The sequence below is a fragment of the Esox lucius genome, chromosome 6, assembly GCF_011004845.1.
Source record: "Esox lucius isolate fEsoLuc1 chromosome 6, fEsoLuc1.pri, whole genome shotgun sequence".
In the NCBI taxonomy this organism is placed as follows: Eukaryota; Metazoa; Chordata; class Actinopteri; order Esociformes; family Esocidae; genus Esox; species Esox lucius.
This window is the reverse complement of record NC_047574.1, coordinates 1607046-1630739: the sequence shown is the minus strand read 5'-3', so window position 1 is coordinate 1630739 and position 23694 is coordinate 1607046. Positions and strand designations below refer to the sequence as shown.

At 45.9% G+C, this 23694-nt stretch overlaps 1 protein-coding gene across 1 annotated transcript in view; it reads left to right on the top strand.

Moving 5' to 3' along the window:
* The first annotated feature begins 664 nt into the window (after positions 1-664).
* aatkb (apoptosis-associated tyrosine kinase b) overlaps positions 665-23694 on the top strand; it is a 63956-nt gene continuing 40926 nt past the window's right edge. Inside the window, exon 1 of the mRNA XM_029120425.2 lies at positions 665-1397. Coding sequence (XP_028976258.2) covers positions 1208-1397 — 190 coding nt within the window. The 5' untranslated portion in view covers positions 665-1207. The remainder of the gene's footprint in view (positions 1398-23694) is intronic.

The window sequence follows — 23694 nt, the reverse complement described above, 5'->3', positions numbered from 1 at the left end:
AGGAGGCGTCCGTTTGACTCGAACCCTTCCGGCAGGAATCTGAATGGGAGAAAAGTAGTGGTGTGTGTGTGTGTGTGTGTGTGTATGACACATGGTTATTAGGTTGGATAAGGGAGGTAGAATTGTCTCACACTCGACTAAACGGTGGGATTACAGAGGGGTGTGTGTGGGGACTCTGGCCCTTTCGTTGCGTACATAATTTCTCTGTCCGTGATCTGGGTGCTGTATCCTGCCGTTTAGCCATGCTTTCAGCTTTGAGTGAATTGGACGTGCGGGGAAAATGTCGACATTTTACATCTGTAAGGCTGTAGTAGGCACTAGGGCTAGTCAGTGAACACAAAACGTATTTTCTACCAAAATACGTGTATTAAAAGATTTTTCAATCTAGTTTGCACGGTTCTGGCCAGTGCACAGGTATCATGGACAAAAACCTCGTTTATTCAGTTTTTCAGGGTAGGCTATTAAAACATTAAATAAGTAATATCATTAACTGTTATTATGACAACAAACTTTAACACGGACTAGACAGTTTGATTGAGAAAAGGGCCTACGCACAAAACAAATCCAATCAATTACCCTCAAATAGAATAGCGTAGCACATCACCCCTCCCCCTACAGTTTCCGGAGCCGAGAGATACCCCAGCTTAGTCAGAAATTCTATTTGGGAAAGGAACATATTTGCGGGCAATATGGCGCTGTCGCTGTCAGCACCCGCTACCGGACAGCACCCTCTCAGTACAGTGGAGGCAAATGCATTTATTTGAATAAGATTGCGTGATTGATAGAGTGGTGCTATTGTCGGTGTTCATAAGCCATTTACCGCGCTGTCGCTGGAGTTCTTATGTGAATGGGATACACCTGACCGGTCCACCGTTTGGTGCAACAGAGACTGCGGGAAATATCTCATATTTAAATGTTATGCGGTGTGCAGTTGTTTGCTACCGGTAACGATACTTTCATGGACTGGGACACCTCTGCAGCGACGAGATTTGCAAATTTATGCACAATTGGACAGCAAGAGCAAACGGTCAATTGCACGGTATCTCGTGTTGCTATGCAGTGTTAGGCAAGCAATCACAGTGATAGCAATCACAGCATCAAATAGCCAACACGCCATCAAATGGGGGTGGAAATTTTCTTAACCGATTGCATTATTTGCCTTTAAAGATGGAGGAGCGCTTTGAAACACAAATTAGACCGGACTTGAATGGACAAACCATGCAGTCTTTCCCTCTACCACTGGCTAGTTTATTTAATTTCAACCTGCAGTAGTGTCTCTCTACAACATCAGCACCCCCTCTCCCCGGCGAGGAAGATGTTGGCGATACCGTTGATGAGCATCATGTCTTCATCACTCTTCGTTCCCGGTTTTGCACTCAACTCCCATTTCGACTTAGGTGAGTTCTAACGGAAATTCCGACATTCCATCGCGTTGTGTGAAGGCTGTTCTTACAGTTGGTCGAGTAGTAGAAAATGTCCTAAATGTTTTCAAAATGTCACGATTAACACTGACATGTCCAATTATGCAAATATTGTACATCCGATTATCTTTTTGTGTGTGTGTGTGTGTTTTGTGTGTGCTTGTGTGTGTGTGTGTGTGTGTGTGTGCGTGTGTGTGTGAGAGAGAGAGAGAGAGAGATACTTTTCCATTGCACCTGTGGCTGAGCCTGAGTATTGAATTGGCCGACCAATTGACAGGCAGTAGCCTAATATCTTACTTTTTGTAAGTTGCTCTGGAAAGGAGGGTCTGTGTAATTACTTAAACTGGTAGTACTCACCCTTCACCCCTCCACAGTTACTGGTTGTCATGGTCACCTCAAAGCGCTGGTTGTCATGGTCACCCTAAAGCCAGTAATTTAATGGGGTGATTTAACCAACCGCATTCAACCCATGATACAGCTGTACATGTGCTCCAGGGCCATCAGTTAAGACCACCAGGCCACAATGATGTAGACAAGTTCATGCAAATATTTTATAAGAACATGTAATTTCATGACCCCAGAGCCAAATCATTTACCCAGTTTAGACTTACCTATGGCATGTTGAGCCTCTGTCACAAGCAGCTAGTGTTTGCAGCCAAGTGGAGGAGTTGAGAGGAAATGCTGTTGATTCTGTGGCTGCACTGACTACCTCCCTCCCCGATCAATTCCTCTGGAGTGTCATCTTCAGTCTGTGCTTCTGGTGACCAGGAAACCCATCTCTGAGTCCATCCTCCGAATATGAAATAGCCCAATATCTGTTGACAATATCAATGATGGAATTTTAGAACATGCAGTGGATATAAAACGTCTACACACCCCTGTTAAAATGCCAGGTTTTTGTGACGTAAAAGAATGAAACAAAGATAAATCATGTCAGAACTTTTTCCACTTTTAATGTGACCTATAATGTAAACAATTCAATTGAAAAACAAATTGAAATCTTCGAGGGGGAAAATAAAAACCTTACAATAACCTGGTTGCATAAGTGTGCACACCCTCTTATAACTGGGGATGTGGCTGTGTTCAGAATTAACCAATCACGTTCAAACTCATGTTAAATAGAAGTCATTACACACCTGCCATCATTTAAAGTGACTCTGATTAATCACAAATAAAGTTAAGCTGTTCTAGTAGGATTTTCCTGACATTTTCTTAGTTGCATCTCAGAGCAAAAGCCATGGTCCACAGAGAGCTTCCAAAGCATCAGAGAGATCTCATTGTTGAAAGATATCAGTCAGGAGAAGGGTACAAAATAATTTCCAAAGCATTAGCTATACCTTGGAACACAGTGAAGACAATCATCATCAAGTGGAGAAAATATGGCACAACAGAGACATTACCAAGAACTGGACGTCCCTCCAAAATTTGTGAAAAGACTAGAAGAAAACTGGTCAGGGAGGCTTCAAAGAGTCCTACAGCAACATTAAAGGTACTGCAGGAATGTCTGGCAAGTACAGGCTGTGAGCTACATGTGACAATACTCTCCCATGTGAATGTGCTATGGGGTAGGGTGGCAAGATAGAAGACGTTTCTTACAAAGAAAAAGAATACAAGCCCGGCTGAAGTTTGCAAAAACAAACATCAAGTCCCCCAAAAGCACATGGGAAAATGTTTGGCGCAAAAACAACACTGCACATCACCCAAACAACACCATACCCACAGTGAAGCATGGTGGTGGCAGCATCATGCTTTGGGGCAGTTTTCTTCAGCTTGAACTGGGGACTTAGTCAGGGTGGAGGGTATTATGAACAGTTCCAAATACCAGGCAATGTTGGCACAAAACCTTCAGGCGTCCGTTAGAAAGCTGAAGATGAAGTTGAAGTTCACCTTTCAGCACGACAACGACCCAAAGCACACATCCAAATCCACAAAAGCATGGCTTCACTAGAAACAGATTAACATTTTCGATGGCCCAGCCAGAGCCCAGACCTGACTCCAATTGAACATCTGAAGGGTGATCTGAAGAGGGCTGTGAACAGGAGATGTCCTCACAATATGACAGATTTTGAGTGCTTTTGCAAAGAAGAGTGGGCAAATATTGCCACATCAAGATGTGCCATGCTAAAGACTGAGTGCTGTAATGAAATCAAAAGGTGCTTCAACAAAGTGTTAGTATTTTTCCCCTCAAAGATTTCAGTTTGTTTTCAATTGAATTGTTCACGTTATAGGTCACATTAAAGGTGGAAAAAGTTCTGACATTATTTATCTTTGTTTTATTCTTTTACATCACAAGAACCTGGCATTTTAACAAGGGTGTATACATTTTTTATGTCTACTGTGTTATTCCACACGTCTGTCTGTGCTGTAGATGTTACAGGGTTGTCAGGATGTGACGTGGCCTCTACAGTGTTCTGACATGCTTTGTCTTGTCTGTCTGATCTGTATATGTTATAGGGTTGTCAGGATGTGACCTGGCCTCTACAGTGTTCGGACATGCTTTGTCTTGTCTGTCTATGCTGTAGATGTTATAGGGTTGTCAGGATGTGACCTGGCCTCTACAGTGTTCTGACATGCTTTATCTTGTCTGTCTGTGCTATAGATGTTATAGGGTTGTCAGGATGTGACCTGGCCTCTACAGTGTTTTGACATGCTTTGTCTTGTCTGTCTGTGCTGTAGATGTTATAGGGTTTTCAGGATGTGACGTGGCCTCTACAGTGTTCTGACATGCTTTGTCTTGTCTGTCTGTGCTGTAGATGTTATAGGGTTGTCAGGATGTGACGTGGCCTCTACAGTGTTCTGACATGCTTTGTCTTGTCTGTCTGTGCTGTAGATGTTATAGGATTTTCAGGATGTGACGTGGCCTCTACAGTGTTCTGACATGCTTTGTCTTGTGATCCACCACCACTGTTGTTTTACTCATGGATCCTCCATCAGTGGCCCACAGTGTTCACAGGATGTACTGGGTACACTAAATTGTACTACTATACTGTCTATGTCTGAAAATATAAGTGTAAGTGAAAATAAATTCAGTATTATGTACAGTGTATTGCATTTCTTTTTACAGTAGCAAGCAAGCTAATTGATATAGCACAATTCATACATAGAAGCAATTCAGTGTGCTTTACAATGAAAAGAAAACTGTAAAAATACAATAGAATTAAAACAGATAGTTACAATATGTCTCCAGGGGGACTGTACATGAACTTCAACACCCCGGTATCTCAATCCTGGCATTCCAGTGCTAGGATGAACCCATCAGTCCCTTTGTGAGATAATACATACTTATCCTCCTCATGTTCCCCAGTGTGAAATGTTCATTTGATCCCATTCAACCCCCACTTCTTCCCTACCTTTCCTTCCTTCTTTCCTTCCATCTTTCCTTTCACACATCTTTCTTTCCTTCCTTCCTTCCTTCTTTCGTTCCTTCTTTCTTCCATCCTTCCCTCCACACTCCTTTCCTCATTTCCTTTCTTTGTTCTTTCATTCCTTCTTTCCTTCCATCTTTCCTTCCACACTCCTTTCCTTCCTTCCTTCTTTTGTTCCTTCTTTCGTTCCACAATCCTTTCCTCATTTCCTTTCTTTGTTCTTTCGTTCCTTCTTTCCTTCCATCCTTCCTTCCTTCCTGTCCTTGTACTGAAGGCTAACCAATCAGTGTGCTCCGTTCCTCCATTACACTGTCCATTTGTCTGGTCGTCCATGGTAACGTGGCTGAAATCACGTCCAGTGCTATTTTTCTGGTTAATTGATTGTTTACTTTAGGTAAATAAAGAAATAAATAAGTAACCGGAAACCCTGTGGGTTTTTCATCCTAAGATGGATCATTGGCTCATGACCCGGGCCTCTGTATGTGGGGGTGTGAGATCACAGTAGACCACATGAAAACCACACTTCTAATGAGTTAAAGGGAGAGGGACAGTGGGTGAAAAGAGATGGAAGGATGGAGACAGGGACGGAGAGAGAGAAATATGGATGTAGCGGGAGTGGTGGAGCCAGAAGGGGAGGAGAGATGATGGGTTTGGGGGGTGGGATTAATAAAAGGAAGGCCTTCCCTCTCCCATTGGCTTGGTGGTGATGACATCATGGTATGAGTGAGCAGGAAGCTGGGGTAGATGGGGGTTTTACTGGCAGCGCTGGCTGGCATCCCAGGCTATCCTCCAGGTTCTCCATTTCACATTACTCAGCGGCCGCTCGGCTATTAGCAGGACAGTGCAGAGCATCCACCCAGCAGGGACGAGACGCATCGGGATGGTGTTTAAGCTGCTCTTTATCCCCACTGGACACGTCTCCCTTGGCAGGCTGTGACGGAGACACCTGGTTCCCTCTGAGGGCTTTAACAGAAGACATTTAGGTAAGAGGGGTGGTGGAATGGGTCAGGACTGGGTGGGGTTTGGTGTGTGAAGGTTGAGACGGGACTCAGCGTTGCGGTAGTTGGCCCAGTGGTTGTTTAAGGGCCCAGTAGGACGGATCCAAGCAGCCCCAGCAGAGTGGTTCTGATTCTGGGCTCTCATGGTCTGACTGTATCTGCTGGTTTGTTATGAATGACAGGAATCACTGGTCAGGGTGATGGGAGGAGAGGAGTCACTGGTCAGGGTGATGGGAGGAGTCACTGGTCAGGGTGATGGGAGGAGTCACTGGTCAGGGTAATGGGAGGAGAGGAGCCACTGGTCAGGGTGATGGGAGGAGTCACTGGTCAGGGTGATGGGAGGAGTCACTGTTCATGATGAGGGGAGGAGTCACTGGTCATGGTGTGGGGAGGAGTCACTGGTCATGGTGAGAGGAGGAGTCACTGGTCATGGTGAGGGGAGGAGTCATTGGTCATGTTGAGGGAAGGAGTCACTGATGGGGGAGGAGTCATTAATCATGGTGAGGGGAGGAGTCACTGGTCATGGTGAGGGGAGGAGTCACTGGTCATGGTTGGGGGAGGAGTCACTGGTCATGGTTGGGGGAGGAGTCACTGGTCATGGTTGGGGGGAGAGATTCAGTAACATTCACTGCATATTCCTCCTGTAGTTTGTACAGTGTTTGTGTATGATTTTATGATTTTCTTTTCGTTCATCCACACTGAAGACCTTGCTGTGCTGTGAACCCTAATCATCCCATTTTCCCATGTTCAACAGCCAGAGGTGTTCCAACTGAAGTTACTGCAGTGATGCTTGAGTTTCCTCTCCGTGGGAGGTCTTGTGCAGTGTGTGTGTGCATGTGTGTCCATGTGTGTGTGTCCGTGTGTGTGTGTATGTCCGTGTGTGTGTGTGTATGTCCATGTGTGTGTATGTCTGTGTGTGTGTGTGTGTATGTCCATGTGTGTGTGTGTTTGTGTGTGTCCGTGTGTGTGTGCTTGCCTGCATTGTGTTTGCACATATGTGGGTGTATAACCGGAGTGTGCAGTAGTAACCAAGATTGAGAATAATCTATTGGTTTTTAGAGATTCATTAGAGGTTCATTAGAGGTTCATTAGAAGTTCATTAGAGGTTCATTAGATGTTCATTAGAGGTTTTTAGAGGTTCATTAGAGGTTTTTAGAAGTTCATTAGAGGTTCATTAGAAGTTCATTAGAGGTACTGACTTAGAGGCACATTGATCAACGGGTCCTTGGACCTTCATCCACCTCAGAGGCCACCTGCAGACAGACAGACCCCTGCAGACAGACAGACAGACATGCAGACACCTGCAGGCTGACAGACAGACAGGCAGACACCTGCAGACAGACAGACAGACAGACAGGCAGACACCTGCAGGCTGACAGACAGACAGGCAGACACCTGCAGGCTGACAGACAGACAGGCAGACACCTGCAGACAGACAGACATGCTGGTACCTTGAGCCATGTTTTTTTTTTAAGAAAGGAAGTCGTGTACACAAAATAATACAAAACAAATATGTATTTTCATGTGTTATTTTGGTGACTAACCTGATACACCATTAAGAATTTTACAATGTGTTAAAACAAGAAATTTGCTTTGCTTGCTTTATCTTTTATATGTGGATGTCTGAAAACATCACTGCTTTAAAGTCCTGAATGTGACAGATTTTTGTTGTGTTACGGGAGAGATTATCAAAGCTTAGGAACTCATTGAGTCAGATCTGTGATGGAAACAGGCTATTTTTAAGGGTCTTTTGGAGAGGGATTAGAGAAATCATTGTGTGCTTATTTTTTAGCCAACAGGCAGGCAGAGGAAAGGAGACAGTAAACATTAGAAAATTGAATGAAACTGGAATGCAGTACCTTCACTTGACAGTGAAATGTCTTGTCTGACTGGAGGTCATATCAGTTCTGCAGTCAGTTTGGTGCTGCTGTATCTTTCCTTAATGTGGAGGAAACACATGATCAGGAGAAGAGGAGGAGCAGCGTGAACAAACACAAGAGTGGACGTGGAGGAGTATCCAAATTCCATCTCGGCAACTCTCCAATGTTTGTATAGCGTGAATGTTACTGGCCTGGTCATGTTTTGCTTTCTCTGGACATCTCCAGAGTAAACTGTAGAAGTTTTGACTTTGACAAACTGTTGTTTGACTGTGTTGGTTGTTTGACTATGTTGGTTGTTTGACTGTGTTGGATGTTTCTCTGTGTTGGTTATTTGATTGTGTTGGATGTTTGTCTGTGTTGTTTGTTTGTCTGTGTTTGTTGTTTGACTGTGTTGGATGTTTGACTGTGTTGGTTGTTTGATTGTGTTGTTTGTTTGACTGATAGCAGCAGATAAACAGTCATTGTAGTGATACTGGTGAGAGCATCAGATAAACAGTCAATGTGGTGATACGGATGAGAGCAGCAGATAAAAAGTCATTGTGGTGATACTGGTGAGAGCATCAGATAAACAGTCATTGTGGTGATACTGTTGAGAGCAGCAGATAAACAGTCATTGTGGTGATACTGTTGAGAGCAGCAGATAAACAGTCATTGTGGTGATATTGTTGATAGAATGTGAGATGTTTTATTACCACCCTGCTGTTCTTGATTTTTCTTGTCCTAAAGGAACTGTGTTGTCACAGCATTACAGAGTCAATAAGGCACTTATTTTGATGTGGTTGGTTGAGTGTTGTTGAGCTGGTGATGAGCTGATGTTTAGCTGCTATTGTGCTGGTATTGAGCTAATGTTTATCTAGTGTTGAGATACTGTTTAGCTAGTGTTGTGCTGGTTTTTGAATTTGCTTTGAGTTGGTTTTATTCTGGTTTTGAGCTGGTGTTTTGTGTTTGAACCCGTAACCTTTTCTTTGAATATACTCATTTAAATAGAAAATACTAGTACTAGTAAATGTTTGCTTATGTTGCTGTTTGTGCGTATAAGCGGGATGAAGACTCGGCTTCGCCTTGTCCATTGCATCATCCATTATTACAAGGTAATGAACAGATTGTCAGCGCTCATCCTTTGCTTATATTGAAACGCCACGTTAAATAAGAGACTATTAAGATGTGGTATGAGGTGTGCAGTTAGCTATGGCTGAGGTGTGTGTGTGTGAGTGAGGTGCTTGTGAAGTGCCCCCCATCAAGGTTCCCCCCCCCCGAGGTGTGTGTTTGTGTAGCAGGGCCACCAAGGAGGGCAACTCCAGCGCTCTAGTCATTTCAGCACCCTGGACAGCTGCTGTCAGCATCACAGAACTCCCTGGCTGGGACAGTGAGTCGTTCTGGAGCTTAGATGCTCAGGAACAGAGGCATTATGAACCCAAAACTGAATTGAGCATCTAACTAATTATGCTAAATACTAGCGGGGTTAGCAGAGATTAGGTGAGAAATCAATGTATTCATCGATAGGCTCTTCAGATTCTAGTTCTTTCTCTGTTTACCTTTCTCCCTTCTCATCTCTATAATCTCTTCCCAGCCCGCTGTCTGTCTACGTTAACCTGAGCCTACACTTTAAACCAAGCCCTTCTGTTGTAGATGGGGGGTGTTAGACTGCTTTGGATGGGGTAAGAAAGAGAGACAGATTAGGGGGGTAAAAGGAGAGATTAGTCAGGGAAGAGGTAGAGGTGAGGCAGAGAGGAGGGGAAGAGGTAGAGGTAAGGCAGAGAGGAGGGGAAGAGGTGAGGCAGAGAGGAGGGGAAGAGGTAGAGGTGAGGCAGAGAGGAGGGGAAGAGGTGAGGCAGAGAGGAGGGGAAGAGGTAGAGGTGAGGCAGAGAGGAGGGGAAGAGGTGAGGCAGAGAGGAGGGGAAGAGGTAGAGGTGAGGCAGAGAGGAGGGGAAGAGGTAGAGGTGAGGCAGAGAGGAGGGCAAGAGGTAGCTGAGCGGGAGAGGAGAGAGGGGCGTTGGTTAAATTGTATAACTGCAAAGATATCCTACCAGAGACCAGGGTTCAACCCGTCCACCTTAAACCAATGTTCAACCCCTCTATCATAAACCAGAGTTCAACCCCTTCACAATAAACCAGGGTTCAACCCCTCTATCATAAACCAGAGTTCAACCCCTTCACATTAAACCAGGGTTCAACCCCTCCATCTTAAACCAGAGTTCAACCCCTTCACAATAAACCAGGGTTCAACCCCTCCATCTTAAACCAGAGTTCAACCCCTTCACCATAAACCAGGGTTCAACCCCTCCATCTTAAACCAGGGTTCAACCCCTTCACAATAAACCAGGGTTCGACCCCTCTATCATAAACCAGAGTTCAACCCCTTCACATTAAACCAGGGTTCAACCCCTCCATCTTAAACCAGAGTTCAACCCCTTCACAATAAACCAGGGTTCAACCCCTCCATCTTAAACCAGGGTTCAACCCCTTCACAATAAACCAGGGTTCAACCCCTCTATCATAAACCAGGGTTCAACCCCTTCACATTAAACCAGGGTTCAACCCCTCCATCATAAACCAGAGTTCAACCCCTTCTTAATAAACCAGAGTTCAACCCCTTCTTAATAAACCAGGGTTCAACCCCTCCATCTTAAACCAGAGTTCAACCCCTTCACAATAAACCAGGGTTCAACCCCACCATCTTAAACCAGGGTTCAACCCCTCCACCATTAACCAGGGTTCAACCACTCCACCCTAAACCAAGGTTCAACCCCTCCATCGGAGAGACCAGGATTCAACCCCTCCACCATAAATCAGGGTTCAACCCCTCCACCATAAACCAGGATTCAACCACTCCATCTTAAACCAAGGTTCAACCCCTCCATCAGAGAGACCAGGATTCAACCCCTCCACCATAAACCAGGATTCAACCCCTCCACCATAAACCAGGATTCAACCCCTCCATCTTAAACCAGGGGGGAGGGGTTGATAGGGACTGAACCCTGGTAAAAACTGAAGTGTTCATTTAACACTCTCTAGATCACATTTGGTAAGTAAAACTCTAGTGTTCAAGTCTGACTTATTTATATTAATGCAGTTTGGACATACAAAAACATTGTTAGAGACAGAGCCAAGAGTACTGGACTAGAGGGGACACAATAGAAGACAGGAGAAGGATCCCGACACACAGACTGTCCGAATGGTTTTGAACAACCAATGGGTCAGGCTGCAGAGGTCAGCCTGGTTGTCTTGGAGATGAGAAGGTGGATTCAGAGTTGTGACTCAGCAGAAGCTCCATGAAGGCCATGCTAACACTAGCTTCATAATAAACATCCTCATTCATAAGAATTCACCTCAGAGACAAACCATGTGATGTGCTGTGAGTTGGGAGCCTGTGATTGGTTGTTGACAGTGTAAAAAGACATACACATTTTATTTCTGCTCTGATTAGCTGTAGATTAATGACGTGTGTGTTTTGCATGTGACAATGTGTTGCTCGTCTGCTCCTCAGAAGTGTGTGTTGCTTGTTTCAGCCGAGGTTGATGTTGGCTGTATGTGTGTGTGTGTGTGTGTGTGTGATCAAGGTCAAGTTTGTTCTTCTGGCTCTGATTGGCTGCAGCATGATTATGTCACGTGTGGAGGCTTTCGATGTGAGCTGATCTGCAGCTCCTGGAGACTGAAGGATGGAGTAATGGAGCCTAAGTCTGTGTGTGTCCATGTATGTGTGTGTGTCTCTTTGTATGTGTGTTTGAGTGTGTGTGTGCGTGTTCCTTTGAGTGTGTGTTTGAGATGTCTGATATGGAGTCTATATATGGAGCACTGAAGAATTTGCTCTACTTTCTGATTCTGAGCTCATCCAATATTTAGCGCATTACTCCACCAGGATCAACACCCAAAGCATACACTCCACCAGGATCAACACCCCAAACATACACTCCACCAGGATCAACACCCCAAACATACACTCCACCAGGATCAACACCCCAAACACACACTCCACCAGGATCAACCCCCCCCCCCAAACACACACTCCACCAGTATCAACCCCCCCAAACACACACTCCAACCGGAATCAACCCCCCCCAAACACACACTCCACCAGTATCAACCCCCCCCCAACACACACTCCACCAGGATCAACCCCCCCCCCCCCAAATACATACTCCCCAAACACACACTCCACCAGGATCAACCCCCCCCCCAAACATACACTCCCCAAACACACACTCTACCAGGATCAAACTCCCCTAAACATACACTCCCCAAACACAAACTCTACCAGGATCAAACTCCCCCAAACACACACTCCACCAGGATCAACCCCCCCTAAACACACACTCCCCAAACAGACACTCCACCAGGATCAACCCCCCCCCAAATACAAACTCCCCAAATACACCCTCCACCAGGATCAACCCCCCTCCCAAACATACACTCCCCAAACACACACTCTACCAGGATCAAACTCCCCCAAACAGACACTCCACCAGGACCAACCCCCCCAAACACACACTCCACCAGGATCAACCCCCCCAAACACACACTCCACCAGGATCAACCCACCCTAAGCACTTTAAAAGGATTTCAACAAGAAGCCCAAATCTATATAAAAGATCTTTCTCTGTTCATTAGAAATCAATGGACACAGGCTGAATATCCTCCTGCTTAGAGACAGCCCTGCTCAGTGAGCGTGAGGTGGGACTGGTTGTAGCATTGGATAGGGTTATTTAAAGGCCTTTTATTGTCATTTTTATTATTTGTTATTAAACTTTGTGAAAACTAATTTCAAATTAGTTATAATCCCAGATTATTCGACAAACCGTTATTACTTTCGAAATAAATGTTTATGGTACTAACTGTTTGTAGACCATGCAGGTTGGAAACCTTTTCTCTGTTGTGTATATGTGTGTGTGTGTATGTAAGTACGTGTGTCCCCTTCCATTTGTATTCCTGTACATGCGTGTGCATGGGTTCCATCCTATGTGGTCCACAGGGGAGTGTGTGTGTTTAGCCCAAAGAGGAGCTGTGATTATGTAACATGTCTCATATGAGCCTTGTCAATGTTACGTCATGGACACATGCAGTTATACAGTCATTGTCTGTGTGTGTGTTTGTGTGTGTGTGTGTGTCTGTGTGTGTGTGTGTGTGTGTGTGTGTGTGTGTGTTTGTGTGTGTGTGTGTGTGTGTGTGTGTGTGTGTGTGTGTGTGTGTGTGTGTGTGTGTGTGTGTGTGTGTGTGTTTGTGTGTGTGTGTGTGTGTGTGTTTGTGTGTGTGTGTGTGTGTGTGTGTGTGTGCACCTTCAGGGCTGAAGACAGGAGTGGGGGATTATTTCTGCTCAGTTGGCCTCAGGTCTCAGCTGGAGCAGAGAGAGAGAGTAAAGGAAGGATGGGGAGAGGAGAGAAAAGGGGGATAGAGAGGGAGGGGGAAAGAGAGAAGAATGTCAGGAGGATGTGGAGGGAGATGGAGAGGAGGTGGGTAGGAGGTGGAGAGGAGGTGGGTAGGAGGTGGAGAGGAGGTGGGTAGGAGGTGGAGAGGAGGTGGGTAGGAGGTGGAGAGTAAGTGGAGGGAGGTGGAGATGAAGTGGAGAGGATGTGGAGAGGAGGGGGATATAAGGTGGAAAGGAGTTGGAGGTGGAAAGAGGTGGAGATGTTGTGGAGAGGAGGTGGAGAGGAGGTGGAGAGGAGGTGGAGGCCATACAGCCTCCTTGTTCTTCCTTCAGTGAGTGTTACAATGTGGGTTTCCTCTGCTCCCTTGAGCCTCTCCTCTACATGAGTATGTCTGTGTCTGTTTGTGTGTGTGTCTGTTTGTGTGTGTGTGTGTTTGTGTGTGAACACGTTCACTCATGCATGTTTGTGTGGGAGTGTGAGTGCATGGATGCATTGGGTGAAATAAGCATTCATTTGTGTGTGACACATGTTGTACTGTTGTAGGTTATTGGCAGAATTCTTCTTCTTTCAGTACACATCGTGAAGATTGTGGTCAGATTTCATTTATATCAGCTGCATGCCAACTGCTCTCTAATAGATCCATTATCTGCTCGGTAATAGATCCATTGTCTACTCTATCCATTGTCTACTCTCTTCTAGATTGATTGTTTACTCTCTAATAGATCCATTATCTGCTCGGTAATAGATCCATTGTCTACTCACTTCTAGATCCATTGTCTACTCTATCCATTGTCTACTCTCTTCTAGATCGATTGTTTACTCTCTAATAGATCCATCATCTGCTTGGTAATAGATCCATTGTCTACTCCATCCATCCTATACTCTCTTCTACTCTCTAATAGATTCATCATCTACTCTCTAATAGATCCATCATCTACTCTCTAATAGATTCATAATCTACTCTATCCGTCATCTACTCTAATAGATCCATTATCGACTCTAATAAATCCATCATCTACCCTCAAATAGATTCATTGTCTAATATAGATCCATACAGCCTCTCTCTTATAGAAAACATAGCATCATGGGCCTGGTTGTTAAATGTCCTGGAGTGACATTTAACAACATAAATATAATACCAGTCATCAGCTGCTCTTAATGCAGCCACACACATGCACACACACACACACACACACACACTTACACATGCATGCTCATACACGCCAAGAACTGTAGCAAACACGCAGGACCATGTACAGAGTACTGTGTGTGTTTGAGTTAGTGCGTTTGTTAGCTTCTGCTGTCCTGTTGTTTGCACAGCAGAGGCTCAGAGGAGAACAGCATATATGCACTGTAGGAGATTGCCTCCCAGCTGGTTTGGTTCTATAAAGAGACAGCTTTTCAAATGATGTTGAGTAGGAGGAAATAATAAAAGCTCATCCCACACAGATTTTAGCATATCTGAGCCCCAGAGGAGAGCATTGCATCACCATGGGAATGCACAATAACAACAGGAAGTCAGGCGTTCCCAGTACGGTACACAGACCAGGATGTACTAAATAATCTCCCAAACGTCAACAAAGACCCTGGGCCGGGACAGAGGATGGGAGTCGCTGTGTTTGGCTGAGGGTTGCAGACAAATGTTTAAATGACTCAACCTTTTCCAGAGCCTGTTTCATCCAACGCTCATCCAACTCCTTGTAGGATAAACCAGGAAGTGTAGACGGGCTCCTCTTTTGACATCTACCTGGTAGAATAAGGGAAGTCTACTACTGAGAATCCCTGTCAGCATCATGGGCTCTGCAGTACTCTGTGCCACCGGGCTCGCCGGCCAGGTTAGAGCCGGCATGCACACGCTCCCATCAGCACCATCAGGCAAAGCAAGGGCTGCCCTCACTAGATATGGGCTGCCCTCACTAGATATGGGCTGCCCTCACTAGATATGGGCTGCCCTCACTAGATATGGGCTGCCCTCACTAGATATGTGCTGCCCTCACTAGATATGGGCTGCCCTCACTAGATATGGGCTGCCCTCACTAGATATGGGCTGCCCTCACTAGATATGGGCTGCCCTCACTAGATATGGGCTGCCCTCACTAGATATGGGCTGCCCTCACTAGATATGTGCTGCCCTCACTAGATATGGGCTGCCCTCACTAGATATGGGCTGCCCTCACTAGATATGGGCTGCTCACACTGGGTTAATGCTTTGGGGGCCGATGTGGAACCAGAGTGCAAAGGAGCTTTCGGCCCAGTGTGTCCTGCCTAAATCTGGTTAGGCCAGCTCTTTGCCTGAAATTAACCTGTTTGCTTAAATATGCCTGGGCTTTTTGACCGAGTGTCACGTAAGTCTTATGGCTACAAAACGGACCTGACTGTCCACTCTCCAGCTGGCTCTCAGGAGCATGAAATACACCCATACTGTAATTCAGTCATGCAGGAAGCAGTGTTTCATAGCTAACTGCTGTTCCTAATGTCAGCAACATGTTTCTCCAGAGCAGCCATTTTGAATTTCCTCTATGTTCAGGAGAACTATGGAGGGGAGAGATTAAAATGGGATTTTCGACTTGATGTTTTGTGTTTGTGTGTGAGTATGAGAAAGAGTAAGTGTGTGAGTGTGTGTGTGTGTGTGTGTGTGTGTGTGTATGTGTGAGAAAGAAGGAGTGTGTGTGTGCATGTGTGAGAAAGAGTGAGTGTGTGTGTCTAGGTGTGTGTCTTAGTTTCACTGTTGTGCTTGGCTATGCTGGCTCTCTCCCTGCCTGTCTGTTTAATTCAGGGGTTCTGTTTGGTACCATAGGTTCTCTGTATTGGTTCTGTTTAGTACCATAGGTTCTCTGTATTGGTTCTGTTTAGTACCATAGGTTCTCTGTATTGGTTCTGTTTAGTACCATAGGTTCTCTGTATTGGTTCTGTTTGGTAGCATAGGTTCTCTGTACTGGTAATGTTATTGGTAATGGTTGATACATTCTCAATATGGCAGGGAGAAGGATCATGGGACTAACATGGCAGATGAGCTTTCATACACGCACACACACACAAACACACACAGTCACACGCACACACATACACACAAACACACACAGCCACACACACACACACACACACAAACACACACACACACACACACACACACAAACACAGTCACACACACACACACACACAGGTGAATGAAATAAAGGTAGAATAAGAGAACTAGTACTAGTCACCATGGAAACCAGCTTATTTTCTTTCCCAGTGATCCACTGACTCCAGTCTTCACACAATGTCTGAGTGTTTACTGGTGACTCAACAATAGTTTCCTGTCTGTTATACGCCACACACAGACAATGAGGTGTCTGTTATGCACCACACACAGACAATGAGGTCTGTTATGCACCACACACAGACAATGAGGTGTCTGTTATACACCACACACAGACAATGAGGTGTCTGTTATACACCACACACAGACAATGTGGTGCCTGTTATACACCACACACAGACAATGAGGTCTATTATACACCACACACAGACAATGAGGTCTATTATATACCACACACAGACAATGAGGTGTCTGTTATACACCACACACAGACAATGAGGTCTGTTATACACCACACACAGACAATGAGGTGTCTGTTATACACCACACACAGACAATGAGGTCTGTTATACACCACACACAGACAATGAGGTGTCTGTTATACACCACACACAGACAATGAGGTGTCTGTTATACATCACACACAGACAATGAGGTGTCTGTTATACACCACACACAGACAATGAGGTCTGTTATATACCACACACAGACAATGAGGTCTGTTATATACCACACACAGACAATGAGGTCTGTTATACACCACACACAGACAATGAGGTCTGTTATACACCACACACACACACAATGAGGTGTCTGTTATACACCACACACAGACAATGAGGTGTCTGTTATACACCACACACAGACAATGAGGTCTGTTATATACCACACACAGACAATGAGGTCTGTTATACACCACACACAGACAATGAGGTCTGTTATATACCACACACAGACAATGAGGTCTGTTATACACCACACACAGACAATGAGGTGTCTGTTATACACCACACACAGACAATGAGGTCTGTTATATACCACAAACAGACAATGAGGTCTGTTATATACCACACACAGACAATGAGGTCTGTTATACACCACACACAGACAATGAGGTGTCTGTTATACACCACACACAGACAATGAGGTCTGTTATATACCACACACAGACAATGAGGTCTGTTATATACCACACACAGACAATGAGGTCTGTTATATACCACACACAGACAATGAGGTGTCTGTTATACAACACACAGACAATGAGGTCTGTTATTGTGTTAATGTAACTTCTGTCCATCAGTATGCTATGTGAACCTGTCTGTATAAAGTAGCAGGTAGAGTGGGGTTAAAGTCAGTCTACAGTGGTCCTGATCCCAGGTCCTGACCCCAGGTCCTGACCCCAGGTCCTGACCCCTGGTCGTGATCCAAGGTTCTGACCCCTGGTCGTGACCCCTGGTCGTGACCCCTGGTCGTAATCCCTGGTCGTGACCCCTGATCGTAATCCCTGGTCGTGACCCCTGGTCGTGATCCCTGGTCGTGACCCCTGGTCGTGATCCAAGGTTCTGACCCCTGGTCATGACCCCTGGTCGTAATCCCTGGTCATGATCCCTGGTCGTGACCCCTGGTCGTGACCCCTGGTCGTGATCCCTTGTCGTGATCCCTGTTCGTGACCCCTGGTCATGATCCAAGGTTCTGACCCCTGGTCGTAATCCCTGGTCATGATCCCTGGTCGTGACCCCTGGTCGTGACCCCTCGTCGTGACGCCACTCTCTAAGGGAAATTGGGAAATGCCAAAACCGCATCTACTTTTCATGCCAACATACCTGGTATACAACACTTCACTGCACGTATATTTTTGTGTATGTAGGTGTGTGTGTGTGTATGTGTGTGTGTAGGTGTATGTGTTTGTGAGTAGGTGTGTGTGTGTCTGTGTGTGTGTGTGTAAAACAGGAAAAACATCAACATGTCTCATTTCTTCTTACTGGTTTTCAGCCATGGTGTCCATCTGTACTCCGTGTAGCTTGTGTGTACTGGTTGCATTCTAACATTATTTATCCCTGTCTTCTTCCCTCCCTCCCTCCCTCCCTTCCCTCCTTCCCTTCCCTCCTTCCCTTCCTCCCTTCCCTCCTTCCCTTCCTCCCTTCCCTCCTTCCCTTCCCTCCTTCGCTTCCTCCCTTCCCTCCTTCCCTTCCTTCCTTCCCTCCTTCCTTTCCTCCCTGCCCGTCTTTTGTTTATGATAATCATCCCATGTACATCACTGTCCTTAACTTTTCTGAAGCTCCAATGTATCACTAATACTTTTTAACTCTGTCTTTCTTTTTCTCTCTCGCCTTGTCTCTCCCCCTCTCTCCCTCTCAGTATATGTTGTCTCTCCCACTCTCCCCCTCTCAGTATATGTTGTCTCTCCCCCTCTCCCCCTCTCAGTATATGTTGTCTCTCCCCCTCTCCCCCTCTCAGTATATGTTGTCTCTCCCCCTCTCCTCCTCTCAGTATATGTTGTCTCTCCCCCTCTCCCCCTCTCAGTATATGTTGTCTCTCCCCCTCTCAGTATATGTTGTCTCTCCCCCTCTCCCCCTCTCCCCCTCTCCCCCTCTCCCCCCTCTCAGTATATGTTGTCTCTCCGTCTCTCCCCCTCTCAGTATATGTTGTCTCTCCCCCCTCAGTATATGTTGTCTCTCCCTCTCTCAGTATATGTTGTCTCTCCCTCTCTCCCTCTCAGTATATGTTGTCTCTCCGTCTCTCCCCCTCTCAGTATATGTTGTCTCTCCCCCTCTCCCCCTCTCAGAATATGTTGCCTCTCCCCCTCTCAGTATATGTTGTCTCTCCCCCTTTCAGTATATGTTGTCTCTCCCCCTCTCCCCCTCTCAGGATATGTTGTCTCTCCCCCTCTCAGTATATGTTGTCTCTCTGTCCTTCAGTATATGTTGTCTCTCCCTCTCTCCTTCTCAGTATATGTTGTCTCTCCGTCTCTCCCCCTTTCAGTATATGTTGTCTCTCCCCCTCTCCCCCTCTCAGTATATGTTGTCTCTCCCCCTCTCCCCCTCTCAGTATATGTTGTCTCTCTGTCCTTCAGTATATGTTGTCTCTCCCTCTCTCCTTCTCAGTATATGTTGTCTCTCCGTCTCTCCCCCTTTCAGTATATGTTGTCTCTCCCCCTCTCCCCCTCTCAGTATATGTTGTCTCTCCCCCTCTCCCCCTCTCAGTATATGTTGTCTCTCTGTCCTTCAGTATATGTTGTCTCTCCCTCTCTCCTTCTCAGTATATGTTGTCTCTCCGTCTCTCCCCCTTTCAGTATATGTTGCCTCTCCCCCTCTCAGTATATGTTGTCTCTCCCCCTCTCCCCCTCTCCCCCTCTCCCCCTCTCAGTATATGTTGTCTCTCTGTCCTTCAGTATATGTTGTCTCTCCCTCTCTCCTTCTCAGTATATGTTGTCTCTCCGTCTCTCCCCCTTTCAGTATATGTTGCCTCTCCCCCTCTCAGTATATGTTGTCTCTCTGTGTGTGACAAAAGGCTTGTGTCAGCATTTGTACTACATTATAGCAGAGGGAGAGGACAGAGTAGCAGAGGGAGAGGACAGAGTAGCAGAGGGAGAGGACAGAGTAGCAGAGGGTGGAGGACAGAGTAGCAGAGGGTGGAGGACAGAGTAGCAGAGGGTGGAGGACAGAGTAGCAGAGGGAGAGGACAGAATAGCAGAGGGAGAGGACAGAGTAGCAGAGGGAGAGGACAGAATAGCAGAGGGAGAGGACAGAATAGCAGAGGGAGAGGACAGAATAGCAGAGGGAGAGGACAGAATAGCAGAGGGAGAGGACAGAGTAGCAGAGGGAGAGGACAGAATAGCAGAGGGAGAGGACAGAATAGCAGAGGGAGAGGACAGAATAGCAGAGGGACAGAAGGCAAAGTTGAATTATTACAGCCTGCACTTCTGCTGCAGTGACACAGACACACACACTTATGCACAGCCATGCACACCACACACACACACACACACACCTATGCACAGCCATGCACACACACACACACACACACACACACACACACACACACGTACCCACACCCACCCTCCTTCAGTGCTTTGTGCTGTGATTGTCTCTATTAACCTCATAGGTCTGTGGGGTCACAGCCTGTAGTTACAGTGTTCTGAGAATAGAAACAAATTCATGAATACATTCTGAAATTGATTTTATTAAGCCCTTGTCACCCTGTCCAGCCCACTGGCTGTGTATCCTCAACAAGTGACACCAGCTGAATGGATAATAGAGGTACACAAAGACATTGTGTAGTTAAGCTTCACACATTTGTACATTTATGCACACACATGCACACTAAAACACACACACAAACACACACAGTGAAGTTCAACTGCGAACAGTAGGCAGTGATGCAGGAAACAGAGAGACCTATGTGTGAAGGTGGATCCCTGACCTACAATGACTGGGAAGGTCACACACACACACACACACACACACACACACACACGGAAAATAAATAGCAGTTTCTCTGTGTGTACAGACAGTTCCATTGTAATGCTAGATGATTTACAGCATACAGTAGTTGAGCATGTGTCTGTGGAATTTATTGACCATCTGACATGGGGCTTCTTGTGGAAATGCAAGCGGTACCAGATAGACACGCCCTTCAATGTATATACCAGCTAGCAACCATCTTTCCAGTGAGATTGAGTTGGTGAACAACGAGGCTACATGTACTGTGATATTATTCAGTAAACACATTGAATTGTTCTCTCCCTTGACTCTGGACGGGGGCTTAACGAAGGTGACCTATATACTTACACGTCAATAGGTCATAAGGTCAAATGCGATTACACCATTATCTGATACGAGGAGGGGAGGAGGGCTGTTTATTGGCAGACAATAACTTCTTAACATTAAATAAGGAATTCATGTCTGAATTAATACTGTTATTCACAACACAGGTTCAGCAGATACTAGAGATTCATTTATATCATGGGTTTCCTTTAGAGAAGATAAAATTCAATTTTCATTCAAAAAACAGTGACTATTTCAGTCAGAGCAGAACGAACTACTGATATATAAAAACAACAAGATGAAACTCAGCTGCCACATCTTCCACAAAAGCACAGCAAAACCAAAACAGTTTGAGGAACTTGTTCAGGAAAGATTAGCAAGCAAGAAAGTTTATTTATATAGCACAATTTATACGTAGAAGCAATTCAATGTACAAAATGCAATGGAATTAAAACAGTCAGATTTGTAACAATTCTCTAGCTCAGCTGTCTCCAGGGGGTTGATTTTCAAAAACTGCTAGTTAGGCTGAGATCAATAGAACATTTTCTGGAAAGTTCTTTGTTGGTAGTCAACAAAATGTATTGTAATTTTTAAGTATTTCTTACCAAATATTTCGGTGAGTCCAGGCCTGTGTGGTGAGTCTGGGCCTGTGTGGTGAGTCCAGGCCTGTGTGGTGAGTCTGGGCCTGTGTGGTGAGTCCAGGCCTGTGTGGTGAGTCCAGGCCTGTGTGGTGAGTCCGGGCTTGTGTGGTGAGTCTGTGCCTGTGTGGTGAGTCTGGGCTCATGGGGTTAGTCCAGCCCTGTGTGGTGAGTCTGGGCCTGTGTGGTGAGTCTGGGCCTGTGTGGTGAGTCCAGGCCTGTGTGGTGAGTCTGGGCCTGTGTGGTGAGTCCAGGCCTGTGTGGTGAGTCTGGGCCTGTGTGGTGAGTCCAGGCCTGTGTGGTGAGTCCAGGCCTGTGTGGTGAGTCCGGGCTTGTGTGGTGAGTCTGTGCCTGTGTGGTGAGTCCAGACCTGTGTGGTGAGTCCAGGCCTGTGTGGTGAGTCCAGACCTGTGTGGTGAGTCCAGGCCTGTGTGGTGAGTCTGTGCCTGTGTGGTGAGTCTGTGCCTGTGTGGTGAGTCTGTGCCTGTGTGGTGAGTCCAGGCCTGTGTGGTGAGTCCAGGCCTGTGTGGTGAGTCTGGCCAAACATGGATTCCTGGTCTCCTCTGACACATTGAAGGGGTATGGTTGGGATTGGGGATAGAAATCTGTTGTGATTGAGGATAGACATCAAAGATGGATGATAATCTAGAGCTGTTTCACTGGAGTCTATGAACTAAGTAGACAGGACACAGCTGCTTTGTTACTGGTGGCTCTGGACAGGCAACCTCTATTAGTAAATCACAATGCATCATCTATTTCAACAGGGAATTTCATGAGTCGGCTGTCTTGGCTGAGTTTCCTCTTCCTGGCTGTGCCCACTCGGCCGTCATTAGCTTCCCGAAGAGTCATCAGACTGCTGAGCTGGCTTCCTGGCTTCCTCATGTACTGGTCTAAACTGGTCCTCCAAAGGTTATTCACCAGGCTGTGTACCTACAGTTAGTCTCTGTAGTTTCTCCAAGCTCATTGCTGGTCTGTCACAGATGGAGAGTGTGTCCGTTTCCTTCTCAGATAAATGCAGTGTCTAATCTCTATGGGATTGTATTTTTTAGTGTTCAGTGTTGATACTGCTGGGCGTCATAATGATGGGCTGATCGATACGTTTGTTGTGCTGCCTGCAGAGCAGTGAATGAGGTCCACTCGTCACTCTGTTGGTCCAGTACTGTCCTATTTAAACCCTTGGTGGTGCTGCTGGAGCTAGTTCTGTCTCTACACCAGAGCTTGAATACATTGAGACTCGTCCCTTGACCAAATGCCGGTCAACAGCCTTCAAGTGTTGTGACAGTCTTGACAGTTCATTCACTTGCACTGCTTGGGAGGAATGTGCTTAATAGCTTGTTTGGTACAACGAATCTCCAGTCCGGTTCTGTCCGGATCAGACTAGTCTGGAGCCAAAGCAAGCCTTGTTAGTTGAGTTCCTGTGATCCAGTTAGGCTGGAGAATACTCCAGGGGGCAGAGGAGACTTCTGGGTACTGGTTACAAGATTCCTGAAACACTGAGGCCTCCCACACATGCTTTTCCTCTCCCCTCCCTCTGTCTCACTTTCTCCCTCCTCTTTCCTACACACTCTCAATCCTGTCCAACTCTCTAACTTCTCTCCTCCACATTCTCTTCTTTTCATCATTTAGTCATCAGAGTGGTTTTCAGCTCCCTCCACTTCACTGGGCTAAAAACAGCTACCACACTTGAGTCTCTCAACAGGAGCAGAGAGGTTTCTACAATCAAGTACACCATGTTGCAGAGAAAATGGATGTTACTCTTCCAGCTTTCTTTCTCTTTCTATCTATGTACCTCTCTGTTCTCTCCATCCCTCTCCTAATCTCTCTCTCTTAATCACACACTGTCTCCCTCTTCCTGAAATAATAGAGCTCTCTGTGGGATGTGACGTGTTCAGTGGTGTGGGTGTGTCTGGAGAGATGGAGGAATGGATGAAGGGATTTAGTGATGGAGGGTTTGAGGGATTGAAGAGTGGAGAGATGGAGGGGTTGAGTGGTAGAAGGATGGAGGGATAGAAAAATGTAGTGATGGAGGTATTGAGTAATGGTGGGATATACTAGGAGAATTTAACTTTACGGAGCTAAGCAGTGATTCGTCTTTCTTACAGTTTTTAGTTGCTTTGGTACTGTATGTGGTGATTTTTCAAAACTGTTAGTACAAAAGTCCAAACTCATCAAACTGAA